Here is a 21,097-nt window from a genome sequence, read left to right on the forward strand (position 1 = left end):
ACACAACGTTCCCCGACCCAAAGAGCCTATGTTTCTATAAACTCCCATCAGGTTTATGACCGTGAATATGCGGCATGGTTTGTTTTAAAAAAGAGCCCCGCGAAGAGCCACTTAACGTCCTTTGCATCAACAGTCCACTGCGCCTGCGCGGATTACCGGACAAGATGGCGACCAGCAATGGTGGAGGAATGGAAGTGGATGGGGCAGGCGAGTATTTATCCCTCATCTCATCGTTTCTGTCCACACCAACCAAAACCTGCGCGCAGGTTGCCGTATATGTTGTTTTGTGTGTTATAAGTGAGCGGAAGTGGCGACTCCGTGGTGTTAAAGGGTCGTAAGGAGCTTGCTCGCTGACATAGCAGGTTAACGTACTCAGCTCTGTGAAGCTGTCAGTACATTCATCACTGTGTGGATATTTCAGGCAGTTCCCTCTGCTTTGCCACAGGAGTTTGCATCAGAAATTTGAAGTAAAAGCTAACATCATGTGCAGTTGATTAAAATGCTGTGGCAGTGCTGCAACACCAAACACGTCAACATTAGCTATACATAAGAGAAACCGACATGCAGGCCTATATCTGTGTGAATAGTTACATATACATTAAAATGACTGTATGTAGCGAGCATAGGGCGACCGCTCAGAGTCGCGTTTTATTAACTTTATAAACTGTCATTGGGCACCTCGCTGACTCATCTACCTGTCCAGGTGTCCTGTTGGGAAACTGTGGAACTCGTTTTATGATTGTATATGCTATTTAACCTTTTAGGAACGATCCTGAGAATGATCGTTTGTGCCAAACTAAACAGATGATTAATGCCAAAAGGATATATCCAGTCACTTATTTTGAATGGAAAGAAAACTGTGTACTGTTGCTTGGCTCTGGAGCTCAGTGATTATTGTCATCAGCTACAATCCGAGTGTAAATAATCTCTCTTATTATTTTGTCTGTTATGCATTGGTCAAACGTTATTGATTGTTTTGGGTCCATACTGATTTACCGCTATTGATGTGTCTCTGCTTATTTTCTTGTGTTCCACATATACATGCAGTTTGATTAGACGTATACCGAAACAGGGCTGATCCATTGTTGATTAACTTTCCAGTTAATCTGATTGGACCATATTAATCACTTTTGGTTCATCACTGTTGCTTTTTTCCTAATTTTCCAGTAATTATTTGGATTTGAAGAAGTATTTCCGTTTGTACCTGGGTCACTGTTGCCCTTTTGCACAACTATCTCAGATTTGCCTAAAAAGGCTATGGTCCACAGATTGGATACATATATATTGGTTGCTGTGAATTTGTAGCTTCATATATCAAACATTTTTCAAGATGTATTCTTTTCAAAAATGGTCCATCGACACATTTTCATTGATATCATACGAAGGTAAAATTTTACAGTTTGTGACGATAAAATTCTGCGATGGTTGATTTGAGATGGAAACTCTTTGTCTGGCTTTCCGGTAATTGTTTGAATTTGACAAAGTGCTTCCAGTTAACAAGTTTTTTGACTTTTTTATATATTGTCATTGACATACTGTTAATCCCAATCATGTTTGTGTCTTTGTGTGATTGTAGCCAGCCCCAGTGTTATGGCCTCAGGGGTCACTGGGAGTGTTTCTGTGGCCTTACACCCTCTGGTTATCCTAAACATATCCGATCACTGGATACGCATCCGCTCGCAGGAGGGCCGACCGATGCAGGGTATGTGTGAAAAAACAACACATTATCCTATCACATATATATTGGGCTTATGGAATAAAAGTCTAAGTTAAAGATAAACATATGCTGTTGTGTTTGTCTCTGCTCAGTGATAGGAGCTCTGATTGGGAAACAGGAGGGTCGAAACATCGAGGTGATGAACTCCTTTGAGCTGCTGTCTCACACCATAGACGACAAAGTGCACATTGACAAGGAGTACTACTACACCAAGGAGGAACAGTGTAAGCTTTGTTCAAGTGTTAAGGACAATAATGCACATATTTGTGTGTGCATCTTCTTTGATGACTCAGTTGTTCGGTAGCTGGAGTTGTGCTAAAATTAGTAACACTGGCGTAATCATCATTCAGGAAAATCAGTTCACACGTCAGTTTGTCGTGATTTGTTTTTCTAGACTTAGACTCTAGTTTTGTCCTTGCCTCCTTTATTAAATTGAGACATTTTCTATCTGTGTTCTGACCTTCCCACACGAAGAACAATAAACAGTACAACAATTGATAAGTCTTGAACGCCAGAATGGGACTCTGTAGTTTTGGAGTTTCAGTTCCCAAAGAGTACAGATACATTGTTAATATGTTTGGATGTGCAAGGAGTAAAACACGTGAAGGGAGATTCCTGACACTTGACCAAAAGATGGCAGCATTGGATCCAGTTGTTGAGCCATAAGTAAATGATTTACACACAAGTCTTTTGGTCAAAATGACATAAAAACTACCAAAACTCTCGATCTCTGCCTCTTGCTTTGGATTTTGTAATTTTTTTTTTCAAGTCAGTTCCTGTTAATTTCCAGAAAATCAGAACAGTGATTATAACAAAAACACAACTCTTTATGAAGGCAGTTGACTCACAGTCGTGGAGACATCCCGAGCCTCTGTAAGCATTTGCAACAAAGCCTCATCAAGCAGGGTTTTTTTTTTAATTTGTATTTTTTAACACATTTTATTAAAATGACAAAGACTTAAACCTGTAGTTTGTTTCGTAAGTTCACTATATTGTTTAGTTAACTGCTGTAACCTTGAAAAAAGTGGAGCATGAGAAAAAAAAAATCTCTTCAGTTTTCATGTCACTGTGAGAGAGTTCGTTGATGACTATGTTCTCCAAGCCCCTCTCAGATATTTATTTATCAGTAAGTCAAGTCATCAGATCATTTTGTTTTTACATTTGTCCTCTGGTCTCTCAGTCAAACAGGTCTTCAAAGACATGGAGTTTCTGGGCTGGTACACCACAGGTGGTCCTCCAGACCAGTCAGATATCCACATTCACAAGCAGGTAGGCAGACACTGAAGCCCACTGACAGGTGGCAGGATGTCGATGTTTTGACACGTGTACTGTGACCATGAATGTTTCAGAAGCAAAATGTATCACTTTTAAGCTTTTAAATATCTTAAAACCCCATACACACCTGCTCCACTTGTGTTGTACGTTAACACATGCCTTTATACTGCTATAGAGTCTACACACAAGTACATGATGCTGGATATTTCAGATCGTTTGCTTTTACCCTCATTTCTCTACTTCCTGGCAGGTGTGCGAGATCATTGAGAGCCCTCTTTTCCTGAAGCTTAACCCAATGACCAAACACACGGACGTGAGTTCATTTGCATTGTTTCAGCAACGATGTCACTGGTACAAACACAAACGCCTCTGCTCTAAACAGTGTTCTTTTGTCCCACAGCTTCCTGTTAGCGTTTATGAATCTGTCATTGACATCATCAGTGGCGAGGTATAGTTTACTTCCACTTTTATCTAGTGCACGTCTAATCTTGATTGCCACAGATGCTTCAGTTTCATCTGATATGTATTGTTTTTGTTTGTTTGTTTGTTTTCAGGCCACCATGTTATTTGCTGAGCTGACGTACACTCTGGCCACAGAGGAAGCGGAGAGAATTGGCGTTGACCACGTAGCTCGTATGACGGCCACCGGCACTGGAGAAAACTCAACAGGCAAGACAAGCTGTTGCCTCAAGAATTACTTGTACATGTTCTACTAGCTACACACTGATCATAGTCATGAATTGTTGCCAATTAAGCATTCTTTATTTAACAATAAGCCACAAAAGGTGGTAAATCAGAGCTTTTCTCCAGCTTCAAATCCAAAGGAAATGGCTTTTGTAGCTTTGTTGAGTTTCTAGGCTTAGAAACGGTTAGAGGCGCTGTTGTCAAAGATTAAAGGCAGACTTGACTACTTTTTATGAAAATGTGTTTCCTTTAAAAAATGCAATATACAAATGATTTGTGATACGAGGTATGACTAAAAAAAATACAACAACAGCAAAAACACCTTCTACAATTTCAGTTTGGCCGTTCTCTAGTTTTGTCTTTCTGCACTCATGCCTCTGTGATGCATACTAGAGCTTCTCAAGTGTTAAAGTCATGTTAGGAAGGGGGCAAAGTCAAAAAAGAGGTGAACCTAGGCCATGGGCTGCCACATGCATGGTGGCAGGATCCACGGATTAGATGCTTTCAGCTGAATTTTCTCCCTCAGGGTTTTACAGTAGCTCTCCAAACTTTCTGCCTCACACTGGGGGGAAATTTTTACATTGTACAACCATGTAAACCCAGAAATAAATGATTTAAATGAGGTGTAACAAGCTGTCAGTTAGGGCATGGTGTCACATGGTGTCTCCTCCATCAGTCAGCTGTCCTGTGACCTGCGTCTTATTGGTCACCATCAAAATGAATCGGGGTTTAACTGTGTTGTTTGGTGTCTTTCTTCTGTGTTAGTTGCTGAACACCTTATAGCCCAGCACAGTGCGATAAAGATGCTCCACAGCCGAGTGAAGATCATTCTAGAGTACGTCAAAGCCGTGGAAGCAGGTGAGAGGATGAGGGGGTCGTTTAATGACTGAGTGAGAGCGAAGAATGTGAAAATAAATCTGAAAAGCAGATGTTTTTAAATGAGATGTTTCCTCTCCTTCATTTTTTTTTAAAGGAGGCCCCTCAAACATGCCCCTCTGTAATTACAAGCTTCTGTTTGACAGTTTCTTGACAAACTCAACATTTTCCAGCGTGCTGTTTATTTGTTTCTCACAGGCGAGGTGCCATTTAATCATGAGATCCTTCGAGAAGCAAACGCCCTGTGCCACAGACTGCCAGTCCTCAGCACCATAAAATTCAAAACTGACTTCTATGATGTAAGTAATCTTTGTTGCTCCTTCACACACACACAGATGGACCAAGGCAGGTCAAAATCCCGGGAAAAATGAGAAAAGGAATAATCTAACTTGCCTCTCTTTGGTAACAGTTTTTAAATATAGCTAATATTTAGCAGCATTGTAACAGTTAACAGGCAGGGAAACACGCGATTCAGGGATCAGTGTATTCAAATGTGATGTGTTTACATGTAATTATAAAGATGGAACTACAGTGTTTCAGTGGACAGTTTAGAGCCAAATAAATTTTCGTTGCGTATCGAGACACATAAAATGCTCAAAGTACTTTTCAAGCATTTGCTGTAGTTGGTAAAGATGTAAAGACAAATGCGTCAGTTTATAAACTGACCCCATTGCTGCACCAGCCACATAAAGCATGTGGATCATTTTTGATGAGATAGAAAATAAATGAAAAGCAGCTCCTAAATCGTGCAACTGTATTGCAAAAAGTCACCAATCTTCAGTTTGATAAGTTCTATGCAAGACGCGTGAAGTCATTTTAGGTATTTTTCCATTGTTTTTTTTTAATAATCTGCCAGTGTACAAGAAATTAACGGAGCAGTGGGATGTATTTTTACAGCTGGTGATTATTTAGTCACTTTTACACAGTGTACTCCACTCTCTATTTGTTTACTTTTACCCACATTACATAAATCTTTCCCAGTGTTCCCAAGTACTGGGTCCAAAAACAGAAGACAAACACAATCCTAAAATCAAAGCTCACATCTCATTTTATCAAAGTGTAGCTGCACCCTTTTTGCTGCACGTTTTGCTGTCATCGACATCGAATACTACAATAATAAAATGAAAGCAGCAATAAAAGATGGTCAGTTAGATAAGATAAGAAGTCTGAGTCACAAGGAAAAATTAATTTATGATTAAATATCTCTTGTTGTGATGATGTTACTGTTCATTGTGCTGTAAAAGTGAGAACTCCCTGACGCCGTTCTTCTGTTTACCCTGCAGCAATGTAATGACGTCGGCCTCATGGCCTACTTAGGCACTATCACCAAGACTTGCAACAGTATGAATCAGTTCATCAACAAGTTCAACGTCCTGTACGACAGACAGGGCATCGGCCGGAGGATGAGAGGACTCTTCTTTTGAGCAAAGCAGAGAATCAAAACGAGCACCGCAGTTTATTATTCTCTGTTCTGTCTTTTTCTTTTCTTTGTTTTTTTTTTGTCTGTTTCTACTTTGATTAGCTAAAAAGCAGTTCTTAAACCAACCGTAGCTTTTCAGAGCAGTTAAAAAATTCCAACCACAAGTGTATCTAAAAGCACCGATCATTAAAAGCTATGTACAAAGTCACTCATCTGTTTGGTGGGTCTGCACAGCAATGAGTCCACTGTACATGAACGTTCTGTTATTTTACCCAGTTTGTTTTACTGTTTCATGTTCCTGTATGTAATAAATGATCTGCTGATTTTTCGTTTTTTTCCCCATGAGACTTTGAATCTTCTGTCAACGAAGCACATTAAAAAAAGTCAGAGCTGCACTTTTAAATGAGCACATGAAAGTCTGCTACGTGGAGCTCGCCTAGCTGGAGGTTTATTGGCAGTAGCAGCACGTTTGCAGATCACCCACTGAAGTTGTGTTCCTGCTGTTTGATTGCCCTTATAGGTTTTGGACAGAGAGGCAGGAAAAAGACTGCAGGGTGACTTATTGCTCCAGAGTGTATGGAAAATAACAGGAGTCAGCATTTATTTGGCTATTAAATGTACAGCAGAACAGACATAATGGCCTCCCAGCATGCATGCTGGTACTTCACAAGTGATTTTTACCTGCCATGTGGCAATGGGTGGAGCAAAGCTTTCCCTTTGAGGCTACTTTGCACCTTTCAAAAAGGATATTCCAACTCAAAATGCTACTCGCTGGTGAAAAACTGATTTGTTACAATTTATTCTTGTCAAAAAGAAAATTGGTTTTTCACATACTGGCAGTTACACATTGAGTCATCGATGTAATTACACTGCATCTAAAAATGCGCTAAGACATTGGTTTTATTGACATTACATATAAAAGATGTGAAAGTGTGCAACTTGGATGTTTTCATAGTCTGTTTTGCTCCCTCTGGATGTTTTACTGGCTCTCCTCTGCAGGCTCATCAGCAGCATCAGCAGGCCGTGGGTACTGGAAGCGGGCTGGATCGTACAGATCATCCCTGGGGTTGTAGGGTAGAGGGTGCTGGTAGTAGTAAGGGTGAGGGTAGTAGGTTACTTTCTTAATGGGTGCAGGAGGTGCTGGCTCCTCCACATGTTCCTCCTCTTCTTCCTCCTCGACCGGAGGGGGTGGCGGGACCACAACCTTTCCTTTGATGGGCCTGGGTGGGTTGTCAATCAGGCAGTCGGGATCCCAGTAGGGGTCACAATCGTACTCCATGCCCTTAAAGGTGCGGATGTGAGCTGGGGGAGACTTCTTGACAAAGACTGGGGGAGGTGGGCCAGATTTCTTAGGAGGAGGTGGTTGAGGCACTGCCACGGGAGCTGGTGCAACCTTCTGGGGAGTGCAGTGGGGGTGGTACCGAGGGTCACAGAGCACAGGTACTGCACCTGTAGGCATGTAGACAATGTGAGGCTTGCAGAGGGGGTCCTTTTGGTTACACAGGTAGAGCACATCGGCCTGTGAAATGGCTGGAGCAATAGGAAGAGCAGGAGGCTCTGTGGGTCTTGGGACCCCTTTCATTGGCGGTGGAGGAGGAGGAGGAGCAACAACTTTGCACTTCTTGTCTGTGGCTGGGTCACACATGATCATAGGCACTCCCAGTTTGCTCTGGAAATAGGAAGCATCAGGGCCGTAGGTGTGCTCCAGGTACCTCATCTGCTGGTAGAGCATTCGCAGCTTGTCGATCTCATAGAGCTGAGAGGCGGAAAAAGAGTAAAGGAAAGACAAACTCAGGTTTATTTATGTAGCATCAAACTGCAAAAAAAAAAAAAAAGCTGCCACAAGTAGATTTATAATCTTCAGTTGGTTAAGAAAGAAACCCTGAGACACATTTAAAATCTGAAATCGTTCATGATTATATGTGTTTTTAAATTAAAAAGCTCAGTTGTAATCGCACTTCTCGACTAAGCCGAGAGGTGATGTGTTTTGAATCCCAAAATCCCGACCCTCTGAGATCAAAATGAAAAATCTTTTTTCTTCCTGCTTTTTTTTAAACTATGAAGGTTTAGATTTAAAATCTTCCACATCCAGATACAACATGTTGGTGCTGATTTTAAACAACCAGAACCTGGACTGAATTCAAAATTTAACATCCTTATTAGCTAAAATCTTACATTTGCTGGTCTGCAAAGGTGACTTGTCACAGTTTTCTGTTACTACAAAGAATGTTTAAAATAAAGAACACCTACAGTGACACATTCTGAGGTGCTTATATAGACGGTGAATATTTGGGCTACCCCAGGAAGCCCAAAGTGTTTCTTACCCCCTCAGTGTGTCCGATGCTGCTGTAGTATTTGTAGTAAGCCTGGAAGTCTGGGTTTCCTCTGTACCACCGAGGGTCCGCATTACGCTTTGGTCTGGAGTGAGTCAGAAAATCATTTGCTTTCTCTGCATCAATGCTAACATCGCCTACAGGGACCATCTCTGTAAAAAGAGGAGATGAAGCTGAGTCTTTCAAAAACAGTTGGAAAAACAGCACCGCTGCATAAAGCCTCAGAAAATTGTTCTTTTTTAACTTACGTTCCTGCTTTATGACATTCAACAAAGATTTGGCCTCCAGCAGGCCTGAAAGAGGATGAAAAATAATTTGTGGATGTTGATTTTGATTGTTTTTGAGAGGTGAACCTGTGACATTGTGAAGTAAAAGAAGCAGAGCAGACCTGGGAGAAACACAAGACAGAAGAGTGCCCCCACCAAGCACGATGAAGAAATCATCTTGAACCTCTGTGATCATGAAGAAAAGGAAATGATCATTTTGAGGAAAACTGTTAGTTCGTACAAAATAACTCTGAATCAATTACATTTCACATCTACACATTTAACAAAGGTATGTGTCTAATACCAAAATTCAATTGTAAGACATAAAAATATGTCTTCAGGTAAAACTGTTCTGCAATCTGATGCTCTAAATGCAAAGATTAATATAGACTGTAGAATATAAATGTGGCTTGCAATTAATAACTTTATTAATTCAAATTATATTTTTGCTTCTTATTGCACGACCCAATATTGTAAAGAAAACACATCTGCCCGTTTTACTCACCTGACTCGGGAGGCAGTCTTCACTGGTCTGAACAAGGCTGAGTGGGTTAAATACACATCTCTGCGTCGGTTACCCTGTAACATTATCTTCTATCCAATCGGACTCTACCGACTTTGAGACCGAAATCTTGTCTCCACCTTCCTTTTAATACACTTTAATGTGGGGCCTTTGGCGCCAATTAAGAACAGAAAGCCTCAGGACCTTTGCAGCAAAGCCATAAAACAAAACAGACTTCAAATGGAAACTCCCCATTAAGTGTGGAAGTGAAGCATCACCTGCTGGGGCAACTGCAACCGTAGTGAAAATGCTGCCTACTAACACAATATCCATGCCAGAAAAGCTTACAAAAAACATAGATGACAACCCATGTTGCCTTAAACATACATTCATAATGAGACTTCACAGATTTCTGAAACACCACCGGTTTCTAAAGGTTATTTTTACCCAGTGAACACCTGCTTTTTGAACACAGGACAGCTATCTACAGAAAAAGCCGCCTTTGTCTCGGCATGTTCAATACTCAGACTGCATTCTTACTGAAGGCCGTCATACTAAACATACATGCAATAACACACACTGGTCAGTTTAATGTTATTCTCCCACATTCCCCAATCATAACGATGTCAAATGTGATAAATAGATTGTGAATAATGTCCATGATGAAAATATAATTTCCAAGTTTACATTGTTTTAGCTTCTTGCTGTATTAGATGCAATTATTTAGATACATGTCATCAGTAGACCAAAACATTTAGGTGACACATGATTACTAGTTACTCTACCGAGACAGTGCATACAATGTGTTAGTGGGTTACAGGATCATTCATCATACAGCTTGGAAGCTTGCGGTTTTGAAAGCTAGATTTGGCAGCATTAAACATTTGTTGCCTTTTCTGAATATCCAAGCCTTTTGAAATCTTTGGTTCAGTGACTCACAAACCCAAAGTCATGCGGGTTTTGTCTTTCAACATGAAAATTGTGACTTGCAGACCTGTATGTTCTGTGGGCAGGCGTTACTCAAAGGATTAGCGAGGCGTCCCCACTGTGAAACCAGGTGTTCATACACATTTCTTCATCCCACATTATGTGCACAGAAGACTCGGCACCAGGCAGAGTATTGAACCATCATTTTATTTTAACTCTCACAATACAAGGCTCAATATAAATTTGTCTGATTTGCATCATCAAGTATAAAATGTACAGAAATGCTCAATGTTAAACGGATGCTTGCAGCCAAACCACAGGAAATACTTCACAATACTAACTTCTGACGTACATATTTACAAGCAAGGTACTGTTAACAGGATTCTTCGGGAGTTCTGGGTTTCCATTAGCTGGAATTCTCACAATAAGAGTCATATTTAAAAAGAATCTTCCATCTGCTGGACTTACAAAATGCTTAACCTCATTACAAGTCTGTAGAAAACCCACAACAAAGAGTCCCCCACCCTCCCTCAGGTGACTGAAACAAAATGTGCATGAAGGCGTGTCCCGGGTTGTTCAGACGAAAGTGATGCGCGTGCGGGCCTGGTTGACCTGCCACACGTTCAGCTCTTCGTACTCCTCCAAGGCCTCCTGGAACTGGGCGGGCGTGAAGCCACGAGAGACGCAACGTTGCTCTGCTTCAGCCATGCGAACCAACCCACCGGCTCCACGGCCCTCTGCGGCGAGCTCGCGCACCAGAGAGAAGATGACGTCGGCCGGTCGCTGCGTCCTGCAGATGAGAAAGCAGATATTAAAAAAAAAAAGTTAACTTTAAAGCCTCAAGGAATTTTGAATAAACCTACTCAGAAATGGCACAAAGTAAGGCATGTAAACATACTACATGTACACGTACGAATGCACAAACTACATTTCCTGCTCGTTTTGAACATGCTGTCGTGTGAACAGAGCTCCATAAAAATCAAGCAAGTTTTACAGCTTCCTTCAGGACATGCAAGAAACTCATAAAACAGCTCTGAATCAGATGACATCCAGTCATGTTAGTCTGAGCTCACTGAAAGCCATATTTAAAAAACAGGCCTGGTTTTTAGCTCTAACCTTGTGGTGCTGGATTTGTCAGCCTGTAATGAATCCTTGGACATCTCCATCAGCCTCATGGCCTCGTTTACATCTTCCTTCTCTACGGTGTCCATCATGCGAAGTCGAGCCTGAAGTAGGGAGTTAAAGGTGAAGATAATGCTAAGACTGTAGTTTGAGTGAATGCACGAATAAGAGTTAAAAATAATCCTACAATATCCATCTCAACTTAGGCTGCGCTGTGCCGGCACTGTCAGACCGAGACAAGTGCAATGCCCTCTGGGATGCCCGGCAATTGCCCAAGTCTCCGCCTCTCAACACCAGCTAGTCTCTCTATAGCATGAAATCAAAACAGCACACAAAAGATCCCATCTGAATACTGTTATGATCAATTTGGGATTTTTGTAGAATACACTGATGACAGTCCTGGCCATGGTCAGTTTTGCATGGGTTTGCACAGCTGGTCCTTATGCACACAGGCTGACTGCCCACCCTGCAAAGCTGGCCAGGATCAGCAAAGACATTAAAGCAGCTCCCTCGTGGTCATGAAGAGGAAAATACCAAATGAGTCATCTGAAAACACACAAATAAGCTGATGTGCAGCTGTGGCACCAATACTGCTTGTGGCTGTGTTTTGCCCCCTTGTGGACATCTGTGTGCAGCATATTGCCTACCTGTTAACCTGAAGTGCTGGTTTTGCAGTAGGTGGATGACTGCTACCTGCACAAACAGCACTTTTGACAACCAGAGGCAGAGATGATACAAGACAGACTTAATTCAAGCTTTTTTAATAATATTCATGTTGTGAGTGGGTGTAGCGTTTTTGCTACTGGGACTGGTTTTGGCAGTCAGAGATTTTTGTCCAGCGTGGGAAAGAAGTGCTCACAATGCAGTAGGCCAGATTATCATCACTACCTGCACTGTAAGCACTTTATCCCACACTGGACGATCGATCAAGACAATTTAATTCCATTAAAAGCTCCACAAAAGTTGTGCAACCGAACCCCATACGACACTTGTCTGCAAATGTAAGTTCCACTGAAGTTTGATGAAAAACAATTGTAACCCTGTTTCACTTCTTAAAACAAATGTCTGACAAAATTATAACCCTCCTGCAGGAGTTCAATCAGTGAGATTGGCCTCTAAATGTTTCCAGCCACCCACTACTACTCAAGTGGATGTGGAATTCTTACCAGTGCAGTGGAGAGGCGCAGGATGGAGAGGAGCGTACGAGCAGAGGTGAAGGTGGTGTCTTTGCTGACCCGAGCCTCTTTTCTCATTTCCACGTAAGCAGCAGTGATGTAATCGGCCAGTGACTCGGGCACCATAGGCTGCCGCTTCTTGCACAGAGATATATAACGCCTGATGGAAATTACATTTGTCATTAGTTAATATTGCCTATTACGCAGACCTATTTGAAGTAAATTCTGAGCTACAACAATAACCTTCATGTGTTCATTTTTAAACATGCAAATTCTCACCTCATCAGTTTCATGTCAATAGGGGTGAAGTGTGAGGGCGGTTGACGGGAGTGCTGGTGCACGTAGGTGATGTGCTGGGCCAGACGCAGGTCAGCATCAGCATCTGGTTTGTCCTGGATGAGCCACAGCAAGTCGAAACGGGAGAGCAGAGCAGCTGGCAGCTGAATGTTCTGCTCGATGCTCTTCCGGGGATTGTAGCGGCCATAGGCGGGGTTAGCTGCTGCTAGAATAGAGCAACGGGCGTTGAGGGAGGTCATGATGCCAGCCTGGTAGGGAGATTAAATAAACTTGAGTGTGGATGTTAAACAGGCATTGAATGTTTCCAGATACTTCCCCTAATACTCTTTCTCCCCCCCCCCCCCCCGAGTACTGGCAGTAATTAAGGATACCTTAGCAATGGAGATGGTCTGTTGTTCCATGACTTCATGGATGGCGGTTCGATCTGCATCCGCCATCTTATCAAACTCATCAATGCAGCAGATGCCCAGGTCAGCCAGAACTAAGGCTCCTCCTTCTAGAGTCATCTCACCGGTTAGGGGGTCACGCATCACTGCCGCAGTCAGACCGACCCCAGATGAACCACGACCTGTTGTGTACTGGCCTGAACAGCAGACAGGGAACAAGAAAAAGCTACAATTAGCTGTTGATCAAACGGTTAATACTTCAAGCTTCACTCAGAATAAAACTTCCAATTATATGACAGGCTGTTGGCATTCAAAACTTTGCATTAAAACAAAAAGCGAGTGCTCTAATCAAACTATCCCACCAGAAGTTAAGCCGTCACAGTGTAGGACCTAATGGAAAGTAAACGCCATACTAGATAAAGCATTAAACCAGATAGGGGACAACAAACAGGACTCACTTCGAGGAGCCAGACGATCAATGTAGGACAGCAGCTGGGACTTGGCGACTCCTGGATCTCCCATCAGGCAGATATTAATGTTGCCTTGAGGAAGAAGAGACAACGGAGTAAGAGCACTGCAGTGATTACAACATTTAATGAGGAAAAACAACTTCAAAGAAATGTACCTATGGAATAAAAAAGTTTGGTCTTGTGCCAGCGTGATAAAGGAGCATAAATTATATTAAAATTATACATTCAAATTAGTATTAGAAAGCTATGTTACAATATGATGAAACAGAAGAAAAGGATTCTGCCGTTATAATCTTGTTTGTCCTCACCTCTGATTTTCATGCCTTTGGGAGCCTGTTCCACTCCTCCAACCAGCAACAGCAGCAAAGCCTTCTTCACATCTTCGTGTCCATAGATCTCTGGCGCTATGGAGCCAGCTAGCTTCTCATAAAATCCTTCATCTATAAAGAAAAAAAATTCACCTCAGACACTAAAGACCAAGGTCTCAGTTTATGTGTTCCTATTGTAGTGATGTCCAACAAACAGACCTGTGATGCTTCGCAACTCCTCATCGGTCAGCTCCTCGTTACCTAGTTCATCATCCTCAGTCTTGTTCATGAGTGTAATGCTGTGACACTCCAGATAGGTTTCTGACAGGAGACCCTGAAAAGAGCAAAACCACAATACATTTCAGTTTCTTTCTGGAGATGAGATTATTGCAGTAGCCCATGTGTACTTTGACAAGCAGATTATACCTGAACAGCCTGACTGAAGCCTGTGCGCAGCAGAGGGAGGAAGATTCCTGTGATGGCTACGTGGTCTCCTGGCTGGGCAAGACGTGTGTTTTCGCCACGCACGTACACCGTCATGCTCCTTGGGATGTTTCCAACAGGTACTTGGTCACTCTGTGTAATACCAGACAAAACTTGTGAGCTAATGTTAACCAAAACAACTGAATACAAACATAACAAGTTTGGGAGTTTCTTACGTGTTCCTGAATACGCAGTTCCTGGAACTTGATGAATTTGGAGCCTCTCGTCTGCAAATACAGTCGCCCTCCAGATTTGTTGGTGACACACTCTTGGCTGGGACACATAACAAGCGGCATGAAGGAAGGAGACTGGATCTGAAGGAAAACGAGAGGATACGATGAAAAACTTTGTTCCTGTGAAAGCATATAGATGTATAGATCAGGGGTGTCAAACTCAAACACACAGTGGGCCAAAATTCAAAACTGGAACAAAGTCGCGGGCTAACGTTAATATTTATTGAAATATATTTATTCCTCCAGATATAAGAATGAATCTTTTCTTATGGACTCAAACACGTTTTGCTGAAAAACTGAATATGGAACAAGCAAAGCTTAATACTAAACAATATATATATTAGCTGTGTAATACCAGTAGGCCAGCTCTAATAGTAATTTGGTATGGATTCGACACCTATGGTATAGATGATTAAAAACCGTCTTACTGGTTGGTAGGTCTCAGCGCCACACTGGTCACATGTGTATGTAGCCACGGCCATCATCGGTTTGACCTCAGTCGCTCGAGTCACAATACCCCGAACTGCAACCAGGTGACCGATGCTGTCGGCTCGAATATCACGCACCACTTTGGGTTTAGAGGTGCTTGGAGCTTTAAAGTAAAGCTCGCTGTGGGAAGAAGTTCACAGTTGTATAATCAAAGGACAAATAAAGACATGCAGTAAAAGCTCAGCTCTGAATCCGATTCAACTTACAATCTCCTCATGAGTTCAGGCGGGTATTGATTACGAGGGTCTCTTGTATCTGCAGGGTCACGACCCCTTTGTTCCATCATCAGCCTGTGCTCAATGTACACATCCAGAGAATCTTTGGCAATAATCTATGTATTTAAAAAAAAATAAAATAAAAAATAGACGCATTAATCCTGGCCAAAAATCACAATAGCAATTCATTTTTGGCACTTCTTAAACTGATCAACATACATCTCTTTCCTTGTACTCTGGCAGCAGCTCGTGGACAGCATCAGCAAACAGCGCTGTGTAACGTTTAGCATTCTCACAGATGCTCTCGACCAGCTCGGGGTCTTCTTCAGCCACATCATCCAGATCCACAAAAAGAGCCACCCGCTCCCTGTGGGCCAGCGCCACCTGCAATTAATTAGATGATCACCCAACAATTACACAACCATCTTTGCAGCTACTACTAACGCCAAACACACCTTCATCTACATTTAGAAGCAAAAAGGGAATTATGCATTTCGTAAATAGGTAAGAGCCTTTTTCCATCTTTCACATGGAAGCTTGATTAAGAGCCATTTAGTTTTGCTTTCACTTTTACATTTTAATGCAATCCACCCAAAACTATTCTACTTATAACAAAAATAACTAGTTCAAATAAACATTTACATTTATGATTTTGTCAAATCATAAATGTCTGCTTGTAAAGACAACAAATGGTGTCAAAGAACAGTGTAGCTAAAATGTTTTATTCACTGACCAGTGAAGCATCAGCGCTCATTAGCACACCAGATTTGTACTTTTTCTTTTAAGTGCAATAATATCAAAAATCTGCAATGAACCAACTCTGAAAACTAAATCTATACTCATTATTTCTGTAGTATACTCACAAGTTGGGCTCCATACTTGAACAGCTTCTTCCCGTTGTCATCCTCTGTGTAAAATTCCTGCAGGAACCTTTTGCATTTTTCTGCAAAACAACCAAAAAATACCTTCAGTACAATTTAACAGGAGGGAGACGAGAAAACAAACAAACAAAAAAACCCAGACAGGCCACATGCAGCAAACACTAGGTGGAGATTGATTGTTAGCCACACACACACACACACACACACACACACACACACACACACACACACACACACACACAAAGAAAAGGCTGTTTACTTTAGTTCCCTTTAAACAATAAATCTTATTTCTGAGCTTAAAATCTGTTTAAATTGTTGATTAACACCACCGGCAATGGGCCTACACACTGTGAGCTAATTTGTTGTCCTGCGACGACCCCCTTTGTTGAGTAACATGGCATCCTGTAATCTCGATGAGTCACTACTGCCTTACAGTAAAGCACAAACTGCCACTGATGTGTTACATGATGCCAACTCCGCTCTGACGTTTCCACATAATAGTTTTAGAGCGAAATAACTGGCGACACGCAGCAGATAGCTTCTGGGCAATAATGTAAATACAACAACAGGCGCGCTCAGTTCAGGGTCCATTTTTTTTTGGAAAATATCCCCCCACTTCTCGAAAGAGCCACAACTGTTAACAATATTTAATTCAGCGCTTCGAGAAACGAAACTACTCTTGGCCGTGATAAATAAAATACTCCACTTACTTTGACGCGGTAGCAGCAAATCCGCACCTCTGCTTTTTTTATTTCTCTCTTCGAGGATGTTATTGTAAACAAAGCAGCACATGGCTTTTTGTGCCCAGTCACTCGCGGTATCCCTCCGCCATCCCTCCGCTCTTAAAAACAGTCCCGGCTGTTGTTTTCAAACCACAGCCAGCCATCTTCTAATGTTAGCCTAGGGTTAGCCGGGGTGTACTGAACACAAGGCGCAGGCAGCCCCATCACTGCGAGCTTATTGCTCTTAATCTCTTGGCGGTGGAAGTAGCTTTCTTAATGCTATCGATGGTTCATGCACCACAAACTTCAGCCTTTAAGCGGTCGGTTAGATTCACGAATGATGACTCGGGTGTTTGTGAAGTTTATTCGGACCTTTAGAGTGCCTCAAGCACCGCTGCAAATTTAAACTTACCGTAACGTAACGTTGATGGTGTTGTTATAATGGTCGATTTTTAGTAAAACCCTGCCCTTTTAGATGTTTGTGTAACAGAAATAAAGTTTGTTTACCCAAAGTAAACAATCATTTAGAGTCTTCTTACGTTTTTAGAAATATATATACATATTGTGACCCTCAGCGTAAACGTGCTAAACACAGAACAGCACGTTAACAGGTTAACTGACAGCAGCTAGCTCGCGGTTACTAGTTAACCCGATTTGAAGACGTTTAAACACCTCAACTAAACTCTAAATGTGGACATTATAAAATTCAGTTATTAAAAAGCGAAGTAGGGGTTAACTTACTGCCATTGTGTACCATTAAATGTTAAGGTTGCGCTCGCGTTTGATATGAACTTAGCTAGCATTTGAGTGGCCTTTATAAAGTTATCTGAAAAGATGATCAACTTTTCAGCCTAGTGCTTTATCTTTGACTTTAAATGTTACACATTAAAAATGAAAAACTTCGCGACATTAATGATTATCTTTAGTCGAACAGCTCGTGTAACTGTTGAGACATGTGCTTGCTGCTGCACAGTGGCGCCTGCTCCTTTGTTTAAGGATCCATCCGGGTCACCGTGGAGCCAACAGCCTCTGTCGGTCGCGCGCGCGCGCGCGCGCACGCACACACACACACACACAGTACCGAAGTCGTTATCAAGAGGATAGCTAATGTTCACACAAGTTTGTGCAACTTATTCTTAACACTGCTCCCGTGTGTCGCGCGTTTCTTGACACCATGTGCAAGCACTCATTTATTTTCTATCATTGTTTTCTTTCAAGTTGAGTTAGTAATGAAACGAAGCGGTAATGTTGCGCTTTCGCACATGAAATCAAATTTTATATTATATCCAACTTCATAGCCAGTACACCCCGTGATATACGTTCACCAAGGTTTCGTGTGGGATTTTAGAAGTCATTTGGTAAAAAGTTGACTAAAACGGCCAACCTGTTGCTGCCATGACGTTAAAGATGAAACATTACCTTTCTCTGCTTCGTAATCCTTGCGAGCCATGATTGCAGGTATTGCGCTTCAGTTAAGATAACTTACTTCCAAAAACGCGAGGGGAGAAACGCAATTTATCTCAAAGCTCGGTCTTTTTAAAAAAAAAAATTCACTAACACCGGACACTAGCAGCCAGCGCTTCTCCCTTATCTCTGTACAAGAAGTGGCGCGAGTCTGACGTCTCCCTCAGCCAATAGAGTCGCTTCTTTCGGCGGGGAGAGGCGGGATTCGGTGGTGGCGCGAAAACTGCGGGCAGTCTGGTGTCACCTGACTGTGCGAACTTCCGCCCCGTTTGTCAGGAATGGCGCGAAATGCGATGATTGGATTCATGCGCAACCCAGTGTCAACAGGGTGAGCGTGGAACGAATGAACCCAACATAATGTCATGATTTACAGCTGTATTTTACGGAAGCGTAGAGCTGCCACCCAGGCAAAAGAAAAATACAAGTGTATCACGTTATAACGTGAAAGGTTTATTGTTCTAACAAGATACTTTTCCTGTTTGTACAATATACTTTTCACGTTTGAACAACATAATATCACGTTATTACAATATACATAATCATCACGTTCGTACAATATAATATTTATATTGTACGAACGTGATAATTGATTCCTTCCTTATATGAATGGTCATTCTTTTTTGTTTGTTTGTTCTAGTGACAGATTATTTGTGTTTGTTTTTAGCAAATACATCTGCAGTGTTTGAATTGTACACCAAAAGCTACTGGCAGTTCAGTTCAAAACTTAATAGGAACATTTTTTCATACAGCCTTATCATCTCATCTAATCGACTGCGAGAAAGGAAAAAAAACATATTTATCAACGTGTCAGAGCACTCCTTACATTGTGGTACATCTTATCTCCTATTATATTGTACGAACATAATCATCACGTTCGTACAATATAATATTTATATTGTACGAACGTGATAATTATGTATATTGTAATAACGTGATATTATGTTGTTCAAACGTGAAAAGTATATTGTACAAACAGGAAAAGTATCTTGTTAGAACAATAAACCTTTCACGTTATAACGTGATACACTTGTATTTTTCTTTTGCCTGGGTGGCAGCTCTACGCTTCAGTAGTATTTCCCCATTTTATAACATACATGTGCAAATGTTTTTCTGACATTTTCTCACATATGGAAATATAATGAAAATGTCGCACATTTTAATTGTCATTAGGTTGTATGGAAGCTTGTTTGTGGCTTAAAAGTGCCTGTCATAGCCAAGTCAACATTTTGATGAGTCTTAAAACTTTGACTTATTGAGCAGCTCAACTTTAAGTTACTTACAACTAGGAATAAATTTTGAGACGCCTAATAATCACCCCCCCCTCCCAATTAATTTTCTGTATACAGTGCTGAATCACAACAGTAGTTATATAAATTAGCCGTTTATCACAACAGTTGAGGGTGAGGGGAGGAAGACAGACAAGTACTTTAAAGCCATTTCAGAGAAAGTCAAAATTTCTAGATAAATAACCTCAAGTTTTGATTAATTAAATAGAGAAAACCTAAAGCTGATTCTTAAGGTTTTTGATCACTGTAAAATACCACCGTATATCTTCAATCAATCAATCAATCAATCAATCAATCTTTATTTATAAAGCACTTTTCATACAGAAAAAATGTAGCACAAAGTGCTTTACATAGTTAAAAGCAGCCCACCCCACCCTCCAACTCACTCCCCACACTCTCAATACACATATATCCCCCCACCCACACACACATACACACACGCGCACACTTAAAGAGTAAAAATTGGGCTGGGCTCGCATGAGCCAAGTGAGGAAACATTATAACAGAGAGCCGTCTGCACCGGGAGCCGGTCACAGACCGCAGCCTCCGGGCTGGGCACACAGCAGGAGGGAAGCCAAGGAGCCCCCCAACCAGGCTGAGAGGACCCCAGAGACCCAGCAGCCACGGTCAATAACAGCCCCGGTGCAGAGAGCGCCCTCCGAGGAAACACTGGAGATATGACGCAATACGATATATACAGGGTAAAATGATAAAATAAATAAGAACAGGATACAATATAAATATAAATATAAATAGAGTAAGAAGATTAAAAAATGAATAAGAATAAAATCAAAAAATATTAGGTAAATCCTAAATTAATAATAGAATAACCGGATAGAATAAATAAGCATAAAAAAATAAATAAACGCTAAGTAAAAGCTAAATTAAAAAGGTGGGTCTTGAGCCTGTTCTTAAAAACATGTACGTTCTCTGCGGCCCTGAGCTCCTCCGGCAGGCTGTTCCACAGACGAGGACCATACCACTGAAAAGCTGCCTCTCCGTGAGTATGTGTCCTGACTTTAGGGACAATCAAAAGGCCAGTACCAGAGGACCTCAGGGTCCGCGAGGGTTCGTATGGTAAAAGCAGATCTGAGAGATAAGAAGGCCCAAGACCATTAAGACATTTAAAAACCAATAAAAGAACTTTAAAATCGATCCTGAAACACACGGGGAGCCAGTGCAGCGATTCTAAAACCGGTGTAATGTGGGCCCGCCCTCTGGTCTTCGTCAGCACACGAGCTGCCGAGTTTTGCAAGAGTTGTAAAGTTGAAATATCCTTCTTAGGAAGACCAGAGAGCAGGGCAGTAATCAATGCGACTGGTAATAAAAGCATGCATCAGCATCTCCGTGTTGGCCCGAGAGAGAATAGGGCGACTCTGGCTATATTCTTTAGATGATAAAATCCAATTTTGGTTACATGTTTAACATGTGGGATAAAACCAAGCTCAGAGTCAAAAATAACACCCAGGTTTTTCACTTGTAGCGAAGGACATAGTGAAAATGCCTCTAATTTAGACAAGAGTTTCTCTCTCTGAGCCTCAGGACCGACGATTAAAACTTCAGTTT

At 41.6% G+C, this 21,097-nt stretch overlaps 3 protein-coding genes across 4 annotated transcripts; 1 reads left to right on the top strand and 2 right to left on the bottom strand.

Annotated features, from left to right (window-relative positions):
* Positions 1–6: 6 nt before the first annotated feature.
* cops6 (COP9 signalosome subunit 6) lies at positions 7–6,317 on the top strand. Its single transcript, XM_085429198.1, has 10 exons — positions 7–211; positions 1,581–1,702; positions 1,810–1,941; positions 2,898–2,986; positions 3,243–3,305; positions 3,393–3,440; positions 3,547–3,661; positions 4,442–4,534; positions 4,751–4,851; positions 5,836–6,317. The coding sequence occupies exons 1-10, from the start codon at positions 75–77 to the stop codon at positions 5,974–5,976; spliced, it is 1,041 nt and encodes a 346-aa protein (XP_085285324.1). The 5' UTR covers positions 7–74; the 3' UTR covers positions 5,977–6,317.
* On the bottom strand, positions 6,029–8,754 carry and4 (actinodin4). The gene is made up of 4 exons (XM_085429211.1): positions 8,694–8,754; positions 8,554–8,598; positions 8,297–8,457; positions 6,029–7,728 (listed from the first exon to the last, which is right to left on the bottom strand). Exons 1-4 carry the CDS (start codon positions 8,746–8,748, stop codon positions 6,952–6,954), a joined length of 1,038 nt encoding a protein of 345 aa, XP_085285337.1. The 5' UTR covers positions 8,749–8,754; the 3' UTR covers positions 6,029–6,951.
* A 1,437-nt stretch (positions 8,755–10,191) lies between these two features.
* mcm7 (minichromosome maintenance complex component 7) lies at positions 10,192–18,399 on the bottom strand. 2 transcript variants are annotated; one of them, XM_085429231.1, is made up of 15 exons: positions 18,201–18,399; positions 16,042–16,121; positions 15,398–15,562; positions 15,170–15,294; positions 14,903–15,083; positions 14,418–14,555; positions 14,185–14,334; positions 13,978–14,092; positions 13,759–13,890; positions 13,439–13,522; positions 12,966–13,177; positions 12,577–12,842; positions 12,289–12,457; positions 11,117–11,226; positions 10,192–10,790 (listed from the first exon to the last, which is right to left on the bottom strand). In XM_085429231.1, exons 1-15 carry the CDS (start codon positions 18,229–18,231, stop codon positions 10,577–10,579), a joined length of 2,172 nt encoding a protein of 723 aa, XP_085285357.1. In that variant the 5' UTR covers positions 18,232–18,399; the 3' UTR covers positions 10,192–10,576. The 2 variants fall into 2 exon arrangements, with proteins under 2 accessions (XP_085285357.1, XP_085285348.1); XM_085429222.1 differs by lacking the exon at positions 18,201–18,399 and adding an exon at positions 16,770–16,891.
* Between the last annotated feature and the right edge of the window lie 2,698 nt (positions 18,400–21,097).

This window comes from Rhamphochromis longiceps, linkage group LG2 (genome assembly GCF_057381845.1).
Source record: "Rhamphochromis longiceps isolate RC_006_pf linkage group LG2, R_longiceps_female_GT1.1, whole genome shotgun sequence".
Classification (NCBI taxonomy): domain Eukaryota; kingdom Metazoa; phylum Chordata; class Actinopteri; order Cichliformes; family Cichlidae; genus Rhamphochromis; species Rhamphochromis longiceps.